The 20,983-nt window shown below is 40.4% G+C and overlaps 1 protein-coding gene across 3 annotated transcripts; it reads right to left on the bottom strand.

Moving 5' to 3' along the window:
• Window positions 1–3,312: 3,312 nt before the first annotated feature.
• LOC131245340 (transcription factor GTE4-like) lies at window positions 3,313–20,648 on the bottom strand. Of its 3 annotated transcripts, none has more exons than XM_058244728.1 (5): window positions 18,642–20,647; window positions 18,507–18,555; window positions 18,293–18,406; window positions 17,791–17,861; window positions 3,313–3,696 (listed from the first exon to the last, which is right to left on the bottom strand). In XM_058244728.1, the coding sequence occupies exons 1-4, from the start codon at window positions 20,283–20,285 to the stop codon at window positions 17,806–17,808; spliced, it is 1,863 nt and encodes a 620-aa protein (XP_058100711.1). In that variant the 5' UTR covers window positions 20,286–20,647; the 3' UTR covers window positions 3,313–3,696; window positions 17,791–17,805. The 3 variants fall into 3 exon arrangements, with proteins under 3 accessions (XP_058100711.1, XP_058100713.1, XP_058100712.1); XM_058244730.1 differs by lacking the exon at window positions 3,313–3,696 and adding an exon at window positions 5,108–5,248 and having other exon boundaries at window positions 18,642–20,648; XM_058244729.1 differs by lacking the exon at window positions 3,313–3,696 and adding an exon at window positions 7,455–7,935 and having other exon boundaries at window positions 18,642–20,648.
• Between the last annotated feature and the right edge of the window lie 335 nt (window positions 20,649–20,983).

The following is a 20,983-nucleotide window of genomic DNA, read 5'->3' as shown; positions in this document are numbered from 1 at the left end:
CAAGTGGCAAGGAAATGCTGCGCCTCGAGGCAGGGAACCGTGGGAGTGAATTAAGTGTTACCTGGTAACACGTTAGTGAGTGTTATCCTGGCCATGGGGTCCAATTTGAGGCATGTGTTATATATCTACACCGTCCATCAGTTTTTTCAACTCATTTTAAATCATGTTCCCAAAAGTAAAGCAAATCAAGATTTCAAGTGGACAACACCACAGGAAATAGTGGTCACTGGACCCACCATTAAAAACTTCGCAAGTCCCACCGCTGATAAGGTTGCACGGGATGAAGGGCAAAGACGAATATCAGCTTGATCAAAAACTTTTGTGGCCTCTAATAATGGTTATTCAATCCCTACTGTGGTCCACTTAGATCTGTTTTATTCTTGAAACCAAAGCATAAATTGAGATGAAAAAACTGATGAACGGCTTAGACATACAAATAAAATACATCAAGGTAGGCCCCATGTTCAGAAAACACCCACTAACGTATTACCCGAAAACAACTAAAATCCTCTCTGGGATCCGTGATCATCTTCCCGAAAGGCCAAAGAGAGCCGAATAAAGGCGGCTAACCAACGATCGACACGTGTTAATATCGGTGCCTCGAAACCTTTCCACCAAATCACCGCAGCATTCCGCTCAGAAAATCGTGCCTGGAGTCAACGCGGTGGGATTTCCCGGGGCCGCGCCTAGTTAGGCTTACATGATGGACGGTTCCCATAAACCCCAACCCGAGTACGGTTGGGGCCCTAATAGCAGTAGATGGAATCGCCGGAAACGTTTATCGACTGACACTCAGCTGTTGCCATTGAATAGGCAACGTTGGTCACTGTCTTTATAGCCATTCCTTTGATTGCCACTAAATCAGACGGTTACAATCCTTTCAATGATTATGACTTCCAATCTTTCGTCCATCTGTTGTGGACCACGATTTGGACCGCTTGGATTTGTGCGAATATATTCCATGAGTGCTGTAGACGTGTAATCTAGCGGTCGTGGCCAACTCTCTTTTTATTTTTTATTTACTTCGGTGTGTTTTAATTTTGCATGCCCCGATTAAAAGGGGAAATGATGAGATGAACCTTGTGACTATTGGACGCTGGCCCACTCAACTACCGGAAACATCTGTTTTCATCACGTGATGTAACCATCTATTTGGTTGATACCGCATGGACGGCCCACCGTGAAGGAAAAAAATTCGTTGGTAGGACAATCTCAACCACTCAATGAACCGACTTCAATGAACAGACTTCTCAACCACTCCACCCACAGTGGGTCCCACAAATATGGACGGTTCTAACGTCGAAAGCCCATGTCGAAATGCACCGTTAGTAAAAAGGAGCACTGAACACCCAAACCAGCTTGTGTTGGTGGGCAGGAATCTCAGCTCCTGTCTTCGTCATCCGCACATGGCCCCTGCTCGTTGGTTAAGCTTTCACCGAGTTTTTATATATATATATATCTTGCCTACTTTTTTACCCGTAAGTCGTAAAGCTCCCCTCGCATTTTCCTATTGTCAAATCAACCCTTGGCTAAGCCTATAAAAAATGGGAGAAGTTAGACAGGTGATGCTAAAAGGGGAAAAGGATTATTTGGTATATACCAAAAAGGTAAGGTGGTCGATGTAAAAAATTCAGCCTTAGCAGGTCAGATCGAGTTTGAGCCTCGTTCTTAGCCAACGGTCACTGCTACTTGGTCCCAGATCCATATAGGCTGGGCTCTGCCACTGGCCATCTGCACCCTCATGAAGCACCTTTAAAAAATAAATAAATAAATAAAAACAATATTATTTATTTAAAAACAAAAAACAGAAGAGTCCGCCAACATATACATATTAATGACGAAGAGTCCATTCACAAACCATCGAAATTACTTGACAGGGTCTAATCATGCCATTCTTGAAATCTTGACACCGATCAGGTGCAGACGAGGCCAGCATGCCCATAACAGCTAACCACATTCTGGAATCTTGTGTTTTTGGTGGTATTACCATTCGGCAGTTTAAGGCTGTTATCACCCTTCAAACGCCACCCCCCTGTTAACGTGTCAGCGTTTTGAAGGGCTGTCGTCATCTTCCATGTCCCCCCAAAAACAGTTGTGTTGTTAGTTTTGTCATTTATATTTGGTATTGATTAGCCCCAACAAGCGAACAAGGCTTGAGTCCCTGTTTTCGTAGGCAATGAATCCGAGATCTAAACACAGCAAGGCCAAATTATTTTAAGATTCACGATTTTCACACCATGGTACTAAGATCACAATGAATAGATTCAGGAACTGCTATCTTCAGATGAGATTCCCAGGCAATCATATATCCACACAAAATAAAAATAAAAATAAAAAAATTCACTTGGCACCTGACAGGACAGTTCAAATCACCATTCCATCCTTGCATGTGGGCCCCATCCGGCCACAATCTAATTTCACAAATCATGCCAAACCAAGTCAACAAACAAAGCTGGCAGTGAAAATCACCTTGGAACATAACAAGGCAAAGACAGTTACACATTCAACTTATCTGCACAAGGGTTAAATACGAGTACAAGCTTTTGACTGCTATACACGAAGAACAGGTTCGCCTTGCTGAATAACAAAAGCACAACTTCCCCACCTTGCAGTCAGACCACAAATCCAAATTGGATTCCATCTCATCCATCATGAAAAGTAAATGGAAAAGAAAGAAATAGGACAGATTGGACCACAGGTCCAAATTGGATTCAACCACATCATCACGAAGAGTAAGTGAAAAAGAAGTCAATTAGACTGAAACAGACAGGTGGTTAGCATTCAGCTAGGCAAATCATCTACAGTTATTGATCGGCAAACTCTTCCATCCATGCAAACCCTGCTAAGATTACAAGAAATGGGTGCAAGGCTGCAACTCAATTGGCTCAGAATGCAAAGTCCCACGTAGAAAGGAGCCATACTCATGTGCTGGTCCAACTGAAACAAATTAAATGGCATAAAGGCACCTTTTTTTTACATGTGTGCGGGGTCAGCATTTCCTACCAATGCACATCTACATCAAAGAGGATACAAGAAGTGCTCATAGCAAGAGTAAGGTCCAAGAGGAGGTGGTACCATTGTGCCCACTTTCAGCCGGCAGAGAGAAGAGGAACAAATAGGTAGGAAAGCACTTACACATGGTGTTCGCCCCACGTTGCGACCATTCAGATCAGCAGATCAGAACATAGTAAGGCCCGATATGGGTCTTTCCTCGTTTCTCTTTCTAAAGGCTTCCATGCTTTTTTACTTCTGAGAGAGGGGAACGTCGTAGATGTGCTTAAAACATGCTAGGAGAGGCAAAAATGCTGAATCTGAGATAAGTAGCATTGGTTAGTGATTTTTACATAGGCTACTTCGAGGAATGACAAACCAACCGGGACGTTTTGGATCACAAATCCTACATAACATACAAATTCACGTGGGAAAAGCAATGAAAACAAGAAACGATATGGGTTCCCCTTTTAAAATGCTTTTTTTTTCCTACAACCAATGTCATTCCAAGCAAAAGCATCAAAAGTCTAATTACAATCAGAGCCTTTAACAGCTTAAATAAACATGCCTGATAGAACGATAATCTTTCCCGCAGGCTTCTCACGGAGACACATCACCACCCACCCATTCTATTCAAGGCAGAATCTTGTTAAGAATCATCAGGGGCCCCTAATCGCAGGTCATCTTCTATTGTACATCAAACATCTGCCGCCACAAACAAATGAAAACTTGTCAATGTTGTCCTTACCATAAGATCTCAAACAACTGGCACACTTACAATCTTGAATTTAGCTTAATCAGAATACAATGTCCTAAATAATGGAAGTTTAAACACGAAATCACCATAGCATGTACCAGATGTCAGAAAAGGAGGAATTGTCAGTTAATGTTAGTTATCATGGTGCTTTGGCAGCCTGCCAACCATATTTTAACTTGCAGACTAGTAAAAAATCTCACACTAAATATTTGACAGACTGCTTTATCTAGTGATGCCTACTTTCAGAGTTTTTTTGAAAGATGATGCACTTTATTAGGGCCAAAGGCCAACAAAAACAAAGACAAACAACAGAACAAACAAAAAAAAAACAGAGAGAGAGAGAGCAACCAAACTAAAAACAATATTCAAACCAACAACAAGAAAACACCCCCAAGAGCAGAACTTAGGCTGCCCAATCCCCAATCTACATCAAAACCCTGTTGAGAACCCCCTCTGGAGAGACTGATTACGGAAGCATCTACTGTTCCTTTCCAACCAGATTGCCCAAAGAACAGCAAGCAAAGCTAATCCCCACCTGGATTGCCCCAGACGACCACCTTCACCAGCATGCCACCATCAGAAAAGGCAAATAATCAAGTTTGGCATCACCCAAGAGAAGCACAAAACTCAGAAGATACCAGACCACACAACTCTGGAAAACAAGCAGTGAATGAACAGATAGTTAACAAACTCTTCGTCGTTCAAACATAGGAGAGACATTCGGAAGAACCGGCCTGCTTTTCTAAATATTGTTGATTGTGAGCATCCTGTTCCTCCCCACTAACCAACCGAATGCTGACATTTTTTCTAGGAGCCCCATACTTTCACATGAACGCAGGGTACTAGAGATCGCTCCTTTGCTCCAGCCGAGAGAGAAAGGAGTAAAGCTGGCGAGTCGAAAATCTGCCAGAAGCTCCGAGACGCTAAACCAAAGAGTCATCTACTCCAGGAGAAATCAAAATTCCCTGCAAGTGAGAGAAAAGGCATAGCAAGTCGTCGAATTCATTGTCATATAAATCCCTCTTTTAGGGTGGAGCCCAAACACCCTCTGAATCCAGAGAAGAGAAACAACTGGCAATGGACAAATTATCAACCCAAACACCCACTGAATCCAGAGAAGAGAAACAACTGGCGACGGACAAATTATCGATAGGAGAGAGACTAACCAGAGCCAGGAAAGACAATCTCAACGTAGAATCACAGCACCAAATATCATCCCAGAATAGTACGCCTTCAAACACTTAGGGGGCTACCCACGCAACAGCCTTCCACGGAAAGGAGGCACAGTATAGGGAGGACTCTTGATCCACCAGCCCATACTTAGCCACAACGACCTTCCTCCACAGACTATGGGCCTCAACTCCAACACACCAAACCCATTTTCCCAGCAGGGCCGAATTAGCCACCTCAAATCTCCTGATCACAGCATCCCCCCTCAACGTAGGGAAGGCAGATCTCTTTCCAAATAAGGAAATGGAATTTACTCGATACGCTCAAACACTGGAAGACAGACATAAAATAGTGAGGGAGGTTGGAAAGAGAAGACCTAAATATAATAACCAATATTCATCCATCTAGTAATTTGGTGGATCATGAAATTCACGAACTGAAACGGACCAATATGGAGCTGTACGGCCGTTACGCACAGTAATCAGAGAAAAAAATGTACCTGGGATTTCTTCCTTGTTTTCTGTTGCCAAAGACCATTTATCTCTCACTACAAGATTTATCCATATTTTTGTCACAAAATGAGAAGACAATCAAAGAAAATCTAACAATATGGCTCCTTACAAGCCTAGTTTTAAATCGGGGAATTTTTTATACTCTGGTGGTGTCCATGTGGCATGCATTAACTCAAAAGTATACCAATTAAATTGTGGGACCTGCAGTTGCTAAGTCACAGTCCCAAAATCAAAGTGTTTGAACGGTCCTAACCACTGATTTGTGGACACTTGGCTGTTGAAATAGGACCACTAGATATTTTTCATTCTTCATCGTCCAATAAATGGCCACCAATCTTATAGTAGGATGCTGAAATAAGCATATTTTTGGGCCAATTACATTAGTGAAGTGAGTGCCATAGATTACATAAATTTGAGGCCAATTTAAAGCATCAAGTGGTCCCACAAATTGGTAACACTACTCATCTGATTTTAATTGTAGTATTTCTTTTAAAATTCTTGGGAGGAATGATGTCAAATGCTTAGGGATATGCATTAGTGGGATAAGTACCATAGATTGCATGATTTTGGAGCTTTAGGTGGTCCCCAAGTTGGTGACACTATTCATCCGAATTTAATTTTAATTTTGTTCTTATAATTACTTAGGAGGAATGTCATCAAATGCTCAGGTATATGCATTAATGGGATGAGTGCCATAGATTAAATAAATTTTGTGCCAATTTGGGAGCATACAAATGGTCCCCCAAAGTGGGGGCATTATTCAACCGAATTTTCAATTTTTTTCCTTAGAAGTTTCTTGGGGAAATATGATATAAATGCTTAGAGATGTGCCTTAGTGAAATAAGTACTATAGCTTGCATGAATGTCGGGCGAACTCGGAGTCAATCTAAGCCTGTCAAGTTTATAAAATCATCAAACAGGCCGAGACAGCATTTTTACCATAGAGTGGACTATACACCATCATAAACATCCAAACCACAAAGGAATTACATATTTGGAATCCACTGAATATTTCAGATTTTATCTGGCATTTTTTATTCCTAATAAAAAATTTCAACAGTTACACCCCCTTAACGCCCATTACGCATAATGGCCTTCAGCTAGTATGGCACCACAGCAAATACCAACATCACTTGCATGTGATCCTCAAGAAGATCTTCAGCCTCTTAAGTAACCAACTCAAATCCAAAGGCACGTATAGAAATATTTCAGCTCTGTTTGTTTGCTCATGTTAGTCAGGTATGATTTTCCCATACGAATTGCATGAATATTCAATCAGGATTCAGCACTCATCTTTCTGAAATAAACACCAATATTATTATCATAGACAAGTCCTTCAATCCTTTCTTGATCTTGGCAGAGTTGATACCATGAAGAATAGATGTGAATCACCACTTATCACCCTACCATTACGATGATGCAGAGAACTTCAGCTCATGAATGATACAAAAGTATTTTCCATATCCTGAGCACGGTTTAAAGTATCATCCGAATCAGGTACTGGTAGTATTGCCCATAAACGATATGCACGTATCAGCACAAAGCAAGCCAATACGGGGTCGATGTGGGGAAATATTAGTGGTGAACGATACAATACCCAATACACCAATTTAACACCTTGATCCCAAGATGCAACAATAACCATTTCAAAGTTGGTGTATCAATCAATCAATGAGTTCTTCACCCTTTAGATTGCAAAGAAACTTCAGTTAGTTCTCATTATTCCAACAAAAGGTTTTGTTGTTCTTCTCAAGAATGTCCACAACCTATACTCAAAATCTCACCAAAACAAACATCAGATATAAATCCTCTCCTCGCCACATGCATTTTCAAACTCCTGAATGACAATTGGGCAACAACTCCCACATCCGAAGTTACTAAACGGATGTCACACACAAACCATCTACTCCATACTCCCATGCAAATCTTCAACGATAATCATTTACAATACAAAGATAAGGTATTTGTAACAACAAATAGATAGATAGATAGATAGATAGATATATATAGAGAGAGATCGTATGGGAGCGGAAAATATAAGGATAGATGCTTAATTTAATCCTCTCCTTCTTATAATGCTTTATTTACAACCATTTACAACACAACGATAATCAGTAATCTTCCAGGATACATCTTAATCTAAATAATGTATGGTACACAGGACCACTCTAAGTACAATGTTCAACACCTCCTCTTATGGTGCCCTTGCATACACCAAGATGTGTGTACACTAACACAATTCCTAAATGCTGTCAACGACTCCCAAGTTCAAAGGAAAAAATCATGACTGTTCTGCAACAAACTTCGATTTGTTCTCACCCTTCCAACAGCACAGCAAGTAGGAGTCCGAATAATTCCCAAATCCAAAGGCAAAAATCATCATCACTGTGCAAGATATTTCAGTTGGTCATCACCCTTGCAACATTGCTGGTTCTCACTCTCCCAACGGTGCACCAAGTAGAGGCCAAATAATTCCCAAATCAAAAGGGGGGAAAATCATCATCACTGTGCAAGAAACTTGAGTTGGTTCTCACCATTCCAGAGACAAAAAATCATAAGATGTCAACAACTCCCAAATCCAAAGTTGAGGCTGATTAGTTCTTACTGAAAAGAGAATGTTAAAGTATCATACATAAACAGGTAGCAAGAAAAAAAAAAATTATACTGCCCTCCAGATCAACAAGTGCAGTAGAACATTTTACATAGTCCGCAGTTCGATCTTTGGGTTCAGAGATTGCTGCAGTGAGATCAAAAGAAAAATAGGCTAAGCTGGAAAGTACATATCAGCTTGTAGTCCACTGTATGTAGAAATGAACTGTTTTCAAGTTCCTTCTTGTGGGTAGCGCACAATAGTTGTGCTAAACTACTACACGGGGCAAGTGGGTGGTGTTGATAATCATGTATAGGTGGCTTCTCTACTAGTTTGTGCAGCCAAGTGTGCTAGCATGACCCTTCAGCAGGTGCATCGTGCTTGGGGGTTTTTCCTGGCAACTGCTCCTCCATGACCCAGCTGCCTGCTCACCCTTTGGGGCAAAGCCAATAATAGGTGGGTCTATAATGGCATTTCAGTGGTGTCAATGGGAGTCTCTACATGTCCGGTTCCAAAAGACTGACGAAGGTTGTAGTCTGATAAGAAGACGAACATAAAATTGTTGCCAATATACCAGTCAAGAGTCAGTGATGAATTCATCAGAAAAACAAGTCGATGGTGATGGTGGAAAAGGTAGTGGAGCTGGCAGAGGAGCTGAAGATGCTGCTGATGATGACAAGGATGATGATGAGTGATGGTGATGAAGCACCTAATGAGGATGACAACAATGACTAGGATGCTAACTGTGATGTTGACAATGGCAACAATGATGATGCCGACCAGCTTGCAGTCCATCGACTTAGTAAATAAGAAACAGAATGTGGTCGTCTAAAAACAAGCTTGTGTTCTCTCTGATGAGTTTGACATCACAAGGTGACAAACAGCATACCATCTCAAATTCGATTTGGCATTGCCATATTGGTTGGCATATGTATCCAGCACATATACACACTATATTTTCCAGTATTATATGACATTTATGTATCAACTGAACTCATAAATTGTAACAGTCCTAATATTCTACCTCGAGTAAGAGCCTTTGTCACATTTGGAGGCAGATAAATGGAACCATTCCAACTAAGATCCACAAGATTAGGATGAAAGTGCTTGGAACACTATTCGACTAAAAGTTTCTTACAAGTCAGATTCTAAACCAATTAAACAAGTTAAAAAGAGATCATATAAACAGTTCTTAAGCAATATCACAATGCAAAATAGTAAATGTGTTTGATCAATGAAGTAAACAAATGCACATCTTTGAAATGTTGCATGAATAGACCCTCAACTTAAGATGGCCCTCCCATTTCAGAATTTCGTGATGCCTAGGCAGTGTTATCAAAATCATACGATTCACAATATGAAACGTACAATTCATATCGTGTCGTATGGGTGTACAATTTGTATCAAGGTATTCCGTAACAGTAACGGTGACTATAACGGCCACCACCATTACCTTTACGATACAGGTCATAATGGCTGTTACGGCCTCCGAAAAGGCCGTTACAGTCTCTTTTTTCATTGAAATTTATAAATAAATAAATAAATAAATAAATAAATAAAACACCTTTATCTGCCCCATAACGTTGAAAAACAATATGAAAATCCTATATTTGCCCCGTAATAGACCATTACAGGGCTATTAATGCCTTTGCAAGGGGCATAATGGGTAGTTAACAATGGTTACAGGTCATTTTTTCCATAACGGCTATTATGACCGTTATAACCCCGTAACGTGAAACGGTTGCAACCATAATACATTACACAATGGCCTTTATGGCCCCGTAACGGCCTTTATGACACACCATGATTTGAATCGTACACCCAAATCGCAAATCGCAAATCCCAAATAATTGTACGAATCATATAGAATCGTACGATAATCGTATGATAATCATAGATTACATAAATGGGCCCAAAAATTACTTAAAATAATTTTTTATTTTTATTCAATTTTTTCTTCTTTCTTTATACCATTTTGCTCATAAAACATGAAAAAGGGTTCCCCTATTAAATATATCCTCTTTTTTTTTTCTTTTGAGACAGAGAGAGGCAAGAGGAGATTTGGGGATTTTGATATTCAAAAACCCAAAACAAAGAAATCAAGATACTATTCATAATAGAATCGAATGCCATTTTTCTAACATGATTCTACACTTAAGAAAGGTACAAAAGACCAAATTATTAAAGGAAGCTTAAATGTTTTTTAACGTAAATTTTTCGAAAGAAAACAAAGGAAAAAGACAAGAATCCTTTAATATCATATGTATACCATATACATTTTCTCAATTGAGAATATCATGATATGTATTACTTTTTTGGTACATGTTGATGGAAAATGGATGATTAATGAGTTTTTAATATTTTCTAATTTACTTATATTTTGTCATTTGTTTTTTATATGTATATTTTTAAATTCAAAAAAAAAAAATCTTACGATTTGCGATTCAACCCCTTTTACAATTTGCGATACAATAACAATTTTGACAACATTGTGCATAGGCACCACAACGTAAAAAAGAAAGGTAAGGTAAAGCATCAATTTTTCCTTTCCTAATGAATAAGAGAAGCATAGATTGTGTTCTTGGTCGTCTTGTATCTTATGCTACACGGCTTCGGTTGGCATGCTGCCACGACCATGCATTAATGGGAGTCGATGGTTATTTTGGATTTACGTCAGGAAGGTCGACCATTGAGGGTACTTTACTACCAAGACAACTAATGGAAATGTAGGGAGAAGAAGAAGGATCGCCATGTGCTCTCTCTATTCATAAGGTCCATACAAAGAGAGAATCTAGTTGGAGTTGGAAAAGAACATAGTCTCAAGAGGACCAATGGTGCAGAGACAATTGAGTTTCCAATTATTGTAGGCTCACTCTAGGGGTCAGCATCGAGCCTATATCTTTTCGCATTCGTTATAGGTGAGTTAACTAGGCATTTACAGGAAGAGGTCCCATTGTGTATGTTATTTGCGGATGGCATAGTTTTGATTAACAAGCAAGGGAGGGAGTAAACGCATAGCTAGAACAATGGAAGGATGCTTTAGAACCTAAAGGTTTTAAAATCCATCGAACTAAAACAACGTAAACGAAGAATACAAGGAGTAAAACGGGGAATTAGATTAGGACTAGAGAGAGAGGAATTAAGTTAGGATTTTTTTAAAAGGAATTCGGTTATATTGTGGACCAAGAAGTATCCTAAAATGACCATTTTTTATATCTTGGGGTCAATAATTCACGAGAACAGAGAAATCGAGAAATACATTGCACATAGAATTAGATATGAGTGGGTGAAGTGGAGATGTGAGGAACAAGAAGTTCACAAGATGACAATAGCTAAAACAAGGATGTTCAGATGGATGATTGGCCTATGAGGAAGGACAAAATTAGAAATGAATGCATTTGAGGGAACTTAGGAGTAGCACCAATGGGTAATAAGATGAGGGGAAGTAGACTTAGATGGTTTGGCCACGTGCAATGAAGACCAAGAATAGCACCAGTTAGGAGTGAGTTGGTTCGAGTTAAAGGCTCTAAACAGGTAAGGGGAATGTCCAAAAGGACATGGAATATGGTAGCAAGAAAAGATTTGATGACTTATCGAGGCATGGCTTAACTGAAGATATTGTCCTTGATAGAGTGGAACAATGAAATATGATTTTTGTGGTCGACCACAATTAGTTGGGATAAGCTTTAGATGATGGCAATGACGACGACAATGATGATGATCAATGGTTGATGTTGAAGGAGTTTCACATAATATTCAACAACTTATTTTCCCTCTTGGCAGAGAGAACCTTTCTCCTGATGCAGCTGATAGATCCATTATCTGATCCAACTACAACTCATGTACAATGTCCTAGATCTCTTTAACAGGTGAAAGCAGGTACAACCAAGTTCTACAAGCATGGCATAACAAGTTGTTGGTTTACCATTCTCAATATTTAGGATCATCTTTGGATGGTTCGATTAGGGTCCCATTAACATATCCGAACTTTTGCTTGCCTCTAATAAACATTTCCACTGCTTGAGACCATAGCAGGAAAAAATTTTCGGTCAGCTTAATATTTGTCATCTAGAGACTTAGGTTTTCAAACTAATGCATCCCAGAGCCCCATTGAGATGTCCCAGATGTGATTTCGGAAGACGGCAAACCCATCACAACAGTGACGCAACAACCAAATGCAGCAAATCTAGATGCCACAATAGCAAGTGCAGCAACCAGTTCAGATGTCAATGGAGAACACAGAACTGACTGTGCCAGCAAAGGGAAATAATTCCTCAGCTCAGATAGCACTCACAAACATCTCAAGCACAGCCAGAGATGGTGTAATGTAGAGTCACAACAATATCCAAGACCAAATGGACAAACAACCCAAATGAGATCAACAGTTGAAGAGATTATTTGAACAAAAGGCCCCTAGAATGATTTCATTCTCAGATCAGGTTTCAAAGATGATTTTAGGGCATAAAACAGATCAAGAGCACCAATTTTAGTTCCAGATCCAAAAGGACCACAGGATCAATGGTCAAGATTGAATCTGGACCATTTTCCAGAAAATTGGAAGAAAAAAAAAATGATCTTTTTTGTGAAAAGAAGAAGAAGAAGAAGAAGCCCAACAGTGTTTGTAAATCATAAAAAAGAGACCATTCAAATCTGCCCTTGAAGTTTCCTTCTGATCAGTGGAAGTGGGCCCCACAATATTGACAGCTATAGCACACCGTCCAATCAACAGGGAAGGGGGAAAAGGAGCCATACGCACTGATCTGATGCTGTAAGGGGGGGATTTAAGAAGAAGATTTGAATTGTTTGTATTGATTCTCAAGGGGAGTACAACTTATATTATATAGAGAGGAGATTATCTATCTTTAGGAAATACAAAATATGTCCTAATAAATACAAGATAAGATCAGATCTCTATTACATGTATGATACACATGAGGAGCACAGAAATAAAGTGCCATAAAATACAGTGCTCCACAGGAGTATATACAAGGTGAACTCCAACAGTTGATTTCAATTTCTTGCATCAACAGATTGAACCATTGTCACTCACTAGCGGTAGACGCCATGATCTCACATCACACTCAAATCCAGTTACATACTGCACTACAGCTTAGTTAAAGCAGAGAAAAGACGGAGCAAATTCAGGTCTTCGAGTGGGAAAGCATCTATTTTAAAATGCTAGCAGATGTAACAGCATGACGCTTTGGATCATGAGTCTAAAGCCTGAGATTAACATGGAGTGGAACCTTGGTAGGTGAATCCTACAACAAAACACTGTAGGACATCACACGCATCAAACATCCACGTGCATGTGGGAGTGATACCTTGGTAGACGAATCCGACAACAGCACCATAGTACATCCATTGTTCAGAGTATCCCTGTTATTATCAGGTATCCCTGATATTATCCATATCTCCAACTCCACGATACCGATAACACTAGTAGTCTTGGAAATTCCAAGTATCAGCAATTTATCGCTAAGTATCGCCAATGTATCGATATCACCAATGTATCGTCAACATTTTCGACTGTGTAAATTCCAAGTGTCATTTGTATCACCAACGTATCAATATCGCCAATATTTTCAGCTATGAAAAAATCCAGGTGTTGCTCTTATCACTAGTGTATTGGCGATATTTCAATAATATCACCAATGTATTGATATTGCCAAAAATCTATTTAATAAAAAATGTTCATTTCAATTTTTTTATGGGTGTACGGTTAATGCAGTTTCAAATTGTCGACAATAATATCGATCATATCGTGATATTGTCGTTATCGCAACATGGGCGATATCGAGACCACAGTCTTTCATTTCATTTCCAGTTGTTGGCGATTTCTAGGCAAAATATTGCGTTGTTGATATTCTGAAATATCGATAGATACTTGGATGGAAGGTTGAATGGATGGATGGATAAATGCGATGGATAGATGGATAGATGGGTGGACTAGTTTATTGTGACAGCACATGCTTTTAGGCTCCCATTAAATGGAAACTTATTATGTATGGATTCTTTTTGCAATTTTTTTATTCCTAAATATGCAAAATTGTGTATTTTACCATCTCTTGAAGTTTCACTGAAAAATTCCACCATTTTCCCCATGTTTCCTCACATTTTCCGTTACCAGCGATATTATCGGCAATATCGATGTTATTTCTGTATCCCCAGCCAGCGAAACCTGTAGCAATACCAATACTTCGAACACTGAGGACACCACACCCATCAAACATGCACATGCACATGATACTTATGTACATGTGGAAATTATGTGCATAAATACATCAAACATACATATACAACTTGTGGTTTTTGTGAGCCGCCATTTTGTTTACTGGAGGCAAAGATCTTTACTTGAAAGTTGACACCATGCCATCTAACAATATATAAAACCAACTAAATGAGACATCATAAATCAGCTCTGCTTTTAAAGAGCTCACAAAATATTAAGAGAAAAACACAGAAAGGTACAACTAGATGACTATCTTGCACAAGGTGCAAAAGTATGCCCAATACTTAAAAATGTTCCAGGCAGATTTTTACAAAGAGAATTAACTTCTTTAGCCTCTTGCCATCATGATAAGAAAAAGTAATAAACTCTTCAAAACAAATCTACAATATCATCCAGAATATGAGCCAACATCAACAAATTTGAGCTCCTCATACGGCCCACACAGCTAAATTATGTGAATTCTTTCAGTAACAAGAAGACTTGAAAAGGATTCATGATAAATATGAAGACCATTTAACAGACTATCTCACACCTCCAATTCATTGGAATCTTGCAAAAGCAAATGGACAGGGTTCAACTCAAGTAAAGAAACTCAGCCAGGTAGTTACACCTACATACTGTATTAGGCTTATATTGCCAGAATGATCGCAATTGTTCTGTCCATCTCTCCACTACCTTGTTTCAATGATTGTCATTCCCAAGGCTAGTTCTTTCCAATTTAAATGCAAGTCCTGCATGGTAATACCCCACCATCTCCTTTCCAAACAAAAAAGCGAGTCAATCCAAATCTTTTTTTCTTATAGTTAAGTTGGGCTCGAACCAAGACCTCAGTGGTGAAACACACCCTGTCTATGATTGAGCTATGGGTGTAGCCAACTTTGCAAAAGAGGCCACTTCATCACTAAAAAATGCTACCATTCCTCTCCTTCTAAATGACCCACTAAATAACAATGAAGGAATTTTTAACACCAATCTTTGAGTACCAAAAGACCCTAAAAGAAACCTACCACTAGGTGAGCAAACTTCCTCCCAGAAATGCCCAACCATGGCCAAAGTAGTTGAAGAAATGCCACAGAACAATCCCAACACAAACACACGTAATGCATATATAAGCTGATCTTTTTAGTTTTTTTTTTCTTCTTTTCTCCCTTTTCTTTAGATAAGAAAAGGCCTTAAGAAGGTTTCATGTCAGAGTCATATCCATTGGTCATAATCCAATAAAGTCGTATGCTACGATAACAGCGGATCCACAGTTGCAACGCAAACTGTTAACTCTCCCTATACAGAGATCAAGGGAAAGACTTTTAAGGAGAAGTGCAGTGAAAATTCCATCCCCAAACTATACTATCAGTCCACGTGGACAAATACAAGAGACGTCTCCCACGTCCAATAGAAACTTAAATCCGCATCTAGTCCCATCCAAAAAGGACCCAAAGCCAACCCTAAAATCCAAAAAATCCACCACATCGCTCCATCTCAAACCCAACCCTATACTCTGAAATCTCCATCCTCCTATTGATATTGATCGCCAAAAAGTTTCTCCTGAAACCTGCATTATAGCTCATCATTGCTGTGGCCAGAATAGAATGAACAGGATTCATGCAGCAAGACCATTGTATAGAGTACATCAGTTTGGGCACACAAAAATGGGAAGAATGGATTGGTACACTGAGATTGATAGAAGCAAAAAAGTAACAACAAAATGATAGATACAACTTGAAATAGAAGCAATACTGGATTCTAAAAATGAAACGAGTAGTACATATGTTTACGTTATCATTAACCAATAAATTTGTTGAAAGAAAAAGGAGAGGAACAAAATGATATAAATGTATTAATATAATGACATTAAGCATTGCTAAGAGTTGGATCGTGGATGGGGAGTAAGGTAGTGGTAGCATGTCATGAGAATATGACATTCTACATTGGGAGCCAAGTGTAGTGAGAGGAACGTCTTGAGCAAGGTGTTCCAAAACAGTAACGGTGGCCATAACGGCCACCACCGTTACTGTTATGATATGGGCCGTATCGGCCGCGATGGCCCTTTTTATTTTTTGAAAAACTGTTACAGGACCGTTACGGACCATTACGGGACCTTTACGGCCTGTCTTTTCTGTAACGGCCATTTCGACCCCGTAATGCGTAACTGTTATGACTGTTACCGTTACGTAATCGATTTTGAATACCTTGATCTTAAGAAACTAAACACTTGAAGTTGGATAAAATGCCAGATAAATCATGGTAGTAAAGGAAATGCAATTGCAAGAGGGTGTAAAAAGTCAGCTCATGGTAACAAAATCCAAGAAAACCACATGTTGAATGAACTGGCAAGGAAAACGGTTACCCCAGAAAAGCAAGCATTGTAATTGACTTCCCTATGGTAGGGCTTTTTGAGTTCTAACAGAGGTGTCCTTTTTTTCTTTTGAAAGCCGACTGAAATTTACTTAAAAAGAACAAAAGGAAAGAAGAAAGTCGATAGGCCAGATCCATCAGAACAAAGAAAATATCAAGTTGGGTAAAGAAATATTCCCAACACACTATGCTTGGCTTGATAAGATGTAAACTGTGCATGATGAACAAAACAAACTAATAAGCAAACTAGATGGAAACTAATACAAATAAAACAATGTACTAAGTGAGGACAGATAAAGGAGAGTCGTCTAAAACATGTGAATAGAACTCATTGATTGCAATCAACCTATTTAATAGAGACGGCGGTTGATTGTAATCAACCTGTGTAACAGCCTATTACATTGTGGCTGTGGAAGTTCTGTGCTCTCATTGTGGATCCCCAACCCGGATAAAGGAGGGTTTCATTAGGTTGGTAGCTGGCGTCAAATTCATGCCATGACTCTCATCATCAACCCAAATAAAATAACATTCCAAACTCATGCTATGGGTGCTAAAGGCATGGCCCTTGATAGAGTGGAACGATGGAACAGGATTCATGTAGCCAAACCCACTTAATTTGGATAAGGCTAGATGACAATGATGATGATCTAATACCTGTGAATGGAAAGTCAGGGTGGCCGAGACAAACAATCTAGAGGCAGAGCACCATGCATTTAACCATCTGTTTAGGCCATAACGGTATGGGAAAGACCATGTCCTACTGTCAACATAGACTGTGGTGGCACATAATACTAGAATATGTGTTCATGGTGATAATTTAGAAACTGTTACAAATTTTCACATTTCACCTCCATACATATAAATAATAGTTCATTTTCCTTTTCTAGGCTCAATAAGACAAAGTTAGAGGGGAAATGAACAGCATATCAGGAAAAGAGCACATTGCCAAGTGTAAGAACCAACAGGGTCAAAAGTATATTGCCACAATTTACCAGACTGAAAAATAAAAACCAAAAGAAGATCAAAAGGGCAGACTCATAAAATACATGATACTGGAGCAGAAGAACAAGGCAAATCTTAAATGCAAGACAAAAAAGAGTCTCAAAACTCAAACCCTGAGATGAGCAGTCACAGATGCAAAACAAATATCAAATGAAATAAACATCCACAGTGATTCATTCCCTACCTGAATAGAACCCTGTCATGTCCTGGGTGAATGTCCTGCATCCGACGCAGAGGAACTTTCACTGTCCGAATCTGTAAAGCACCCTTACATGTAAGAAACACATTCAACTTACAACAAAACCACAGTTTAAACTAAAGCACTATTTAGACAGAAATCCAAATCAAGAAACTATAACCTAGACTGTTTTTGGATGATCAAGTGAATGGAATTGTGAAGATTCAGTCTTAATCAAAGGAAAAGATAGTAAGTTATGATGATTCCTGGTCTTTGTAACAAGGAACCATCCCTCAAACTTAAGTTATCTTCCTCCCAAGTCCAACTTGAAAGTAACATACTGCAATTTAGAACTCAATTCCTCAAATATGAATGCTAAGTAAGGTCAATACAATTTGGCAATCTCCAGCCACTTTACTGGACTGATGATTACAACTCAATTTGATCATGCATCCAAACCCACCCAGAATTCCTAGCCAGTAATCTAAATAACAAGTCGAATAAATACCACTTGAAGAGGATCCAGAGTCACTGCTAGAGCTGCTCGAACTACTTGATCTACTAGCATTTTCCCCAGGCTTCTCTCCTTCAACAGGTGATGAAGAAGCGACATTCTTCTCATCTGAAGCAAACCATGCATTCCAAAGAATCATGGGATCATAAGAAACACCGAAAAGCTGAAGTAAAATGCAGATTGACTCATACATTCCCAAAAGAAATACCTGTTATTTTACTTTCCTTTGGAGCCTCTACCGCGGCACGTATTGGATTCTGCAAAATTCAAAATAAACAGTATACTAAGAACCGACCTATGCATAATAAGAAAAGGAAGACAGAAATTCATTTTTGGGGCCCACCGTTTCCTGGGCATTATTATTCCGAGCTTCCCCTTTTGCTTGAATGGCAAGTTCAGCCTTCCTCTTGTTCTTACTCAAGCTCTTCTTGTAATTTGTCACAAAGCGATCAAGTTCCCACAGAGTCTCCACATCGAAGCTGTCAATGTCCACTTCAATTTCGTCATCATGCTGGCTGAGATCCGAATTCCTCTTCTTGATAATCTGCACAATGTTGTCCAGCTTCTCTGGAGGAAGGCTCAAAAGGTTCGTGCTCAGCCTCTGTTTCTCCTCGTACGTCATGTCCCGCTTGTTAGGATCCTTTGCTTTCGGCTTCTTGGGAACTGCCACCCGGCCCGTCGGAGTAAAACTCACTGCAATTGGCTTTGAATCTATCAGCCGGGTCGTTGACTCTGACCTATCCAGAGACCGTGTCAATTCCAGTGGTGGAGGAGGAGCCTTTTTCATGACATGGGGAGTGGTTACAAAAGGAGGGGCCACTTCCCTGTCCAAGTAATCAAATCTAGGCCTGCGACTGTATTCTGCCTCTATAACAGCCCACCGCTGTTCGAATAACTCTGACAGCTGTTCGGCCATGATATAGACGTCCTGCCCTTTTGGGTTATATGCCATGGCATTCTGGAATGTTAGTCTGACATCCTCCGCGAACTCACGTGGGGATTTGTACCAGTTCTTACTGAGGCGGGACTTCACAGTGCCAAGGTCCATTGGGTGCTTGATGATGGTGTGGTAATCATGCAGGCCGAGCCCCTTGACATCAACCGGGCTGTTGAATACCCACGCATGCTTATGCTTCATCAGCTTTGACAGCAGAGAGGCACAGTTCTTGATAGCCTGGTTCAGGTTCCGATCCACTGGCGACCCGCCATAATCCCTGCCGTTGGATTTCGATTTCTTACCACTGTCAGGTGGCGGGAGCCTCTCTTTCCCAAGGAGGAATTCAGAATTGCGGTAGTACTGGTTGGCCTTTGGCGTGCGCTTCTCCTTCTCTATGATAGTGTCACTGTTCGGAACAGTAGAGACGCTGAGTGGATGGAATGTGCGGGGCTCGCGGGGCTTGATGGACATGGCTTCGGAGTTCATTCTTTTGGGGGCAGCAGGAGCCAGGCCACTATCGTCCGCAGCGTTGTTTGCAGAGAGCTGTGAGTGGGCGTAGCCATGGGGCACACGTGACTCGAGCCTCCTGACGAGGGAGCGGACCTGGTCGAGCTCGCGGATAAGCTGGCGGCGGAGGTCGCGAAGGTCCTGCTTCGACCGCGAAGCGAGGTTGATGGTGACGCGGTTGTCCTGGAGGCGCGGTAAGAAACCATTGGAGGAAGGAGGCGGGTCCCGGGCGACGGTGGGGCCTGGGGCAGGGAGGCGGTTGAGGCTGGAAGAATCGTCAGACGCGGCACCATGGTGCTGCTGCTCGCGCTGCTCCTGCTGATGATGGTTAGGAGATATGGCTTCTTCTGTAGGGGTTAGGGTTTGAGAAGAGGGAGGCTGGGGTTGCGATGGCTGGGGCTCGGTTTGTTGCGCCGGACCGGAGATTCGGCTCTTGTTGAATGACTTCCTCCTGTAGACTTTGTGCTCCATCCATCGCTGCTTGTCGCGAGAAGGTCCGTCGCCGCTGCCGCCACCGCCCCCAACCAGAGGCCCCGACGCCATACATGTAAAAAGAAAACGAAAAGAGAAGAGAAATAATCCCTAAACTCTAATTCGCGATTTCGAATGGTGGTTATTTTTCGGGACACCGGTTTTGGAGGGAAACCCTAATTTCGACGGCTAGGGCTTTGCGAGAGACAGAAAGAGAGAGATAGATGGGAAATAGCTAGGGTTTTGTTTACCTTTTTCGGGTAGGAGATGAAACGATTCGGATTCGATTCGATTCGGATCTTTGCGCTCTCTCTCTCTTTCTCTCGTGCTCGTCTGGACTGCTGGTTTTGTGTTTTGGATTGGGAACTGATGCGAACTGAGTGACGTATTTCGACGATACGGGAGCGGGTGGAGTCCGGAAGAGTCGGGTACTAAGCCTGCCAAAAAGAGGCTTTTATTAGTTTTAAGAGGAAACCTTAGGTACTCTGCCAGACTGTCTTCTATAATACACAGGCACTTTCAAATTATACGGAAATTGCGTACGTGGCATATTATTGATTCAAATTAAACCGCCCAAATTTTTGGATACCATTTTAGATATAACAAAAACCAAAAATTAGTCTTATTTAATTATCTGACCTCTAGATTGGTGGAAATTAATTAAACGGTTAAAAATCAAAATTATTGAAATGTTTTAATTAGCAAACAAGTGTCTACTAATCAGATGCTAAGATTGTCCAAGAAATCTGATTTTTTGGACCGTAACTTAG

The sequence above is a fragment of the Magnolia sinica genome, chromosome 5 (genome assembly GCF_029962835.1).
Source record: "Magnolia sinica isolate HGM2019 chromosome 5, MsV1, whole genome shotgun sequence".
Lineage (NCBI taxonomy): Eukaryota > Viridiplantae > Streptophyta > Magnoliopsida > Magnoliales > Magnoliaceae > Magnolia > Magnolia sinica.
This window is presented reverse-complemented; position numbering and strand designations above follow the sequence as displayed.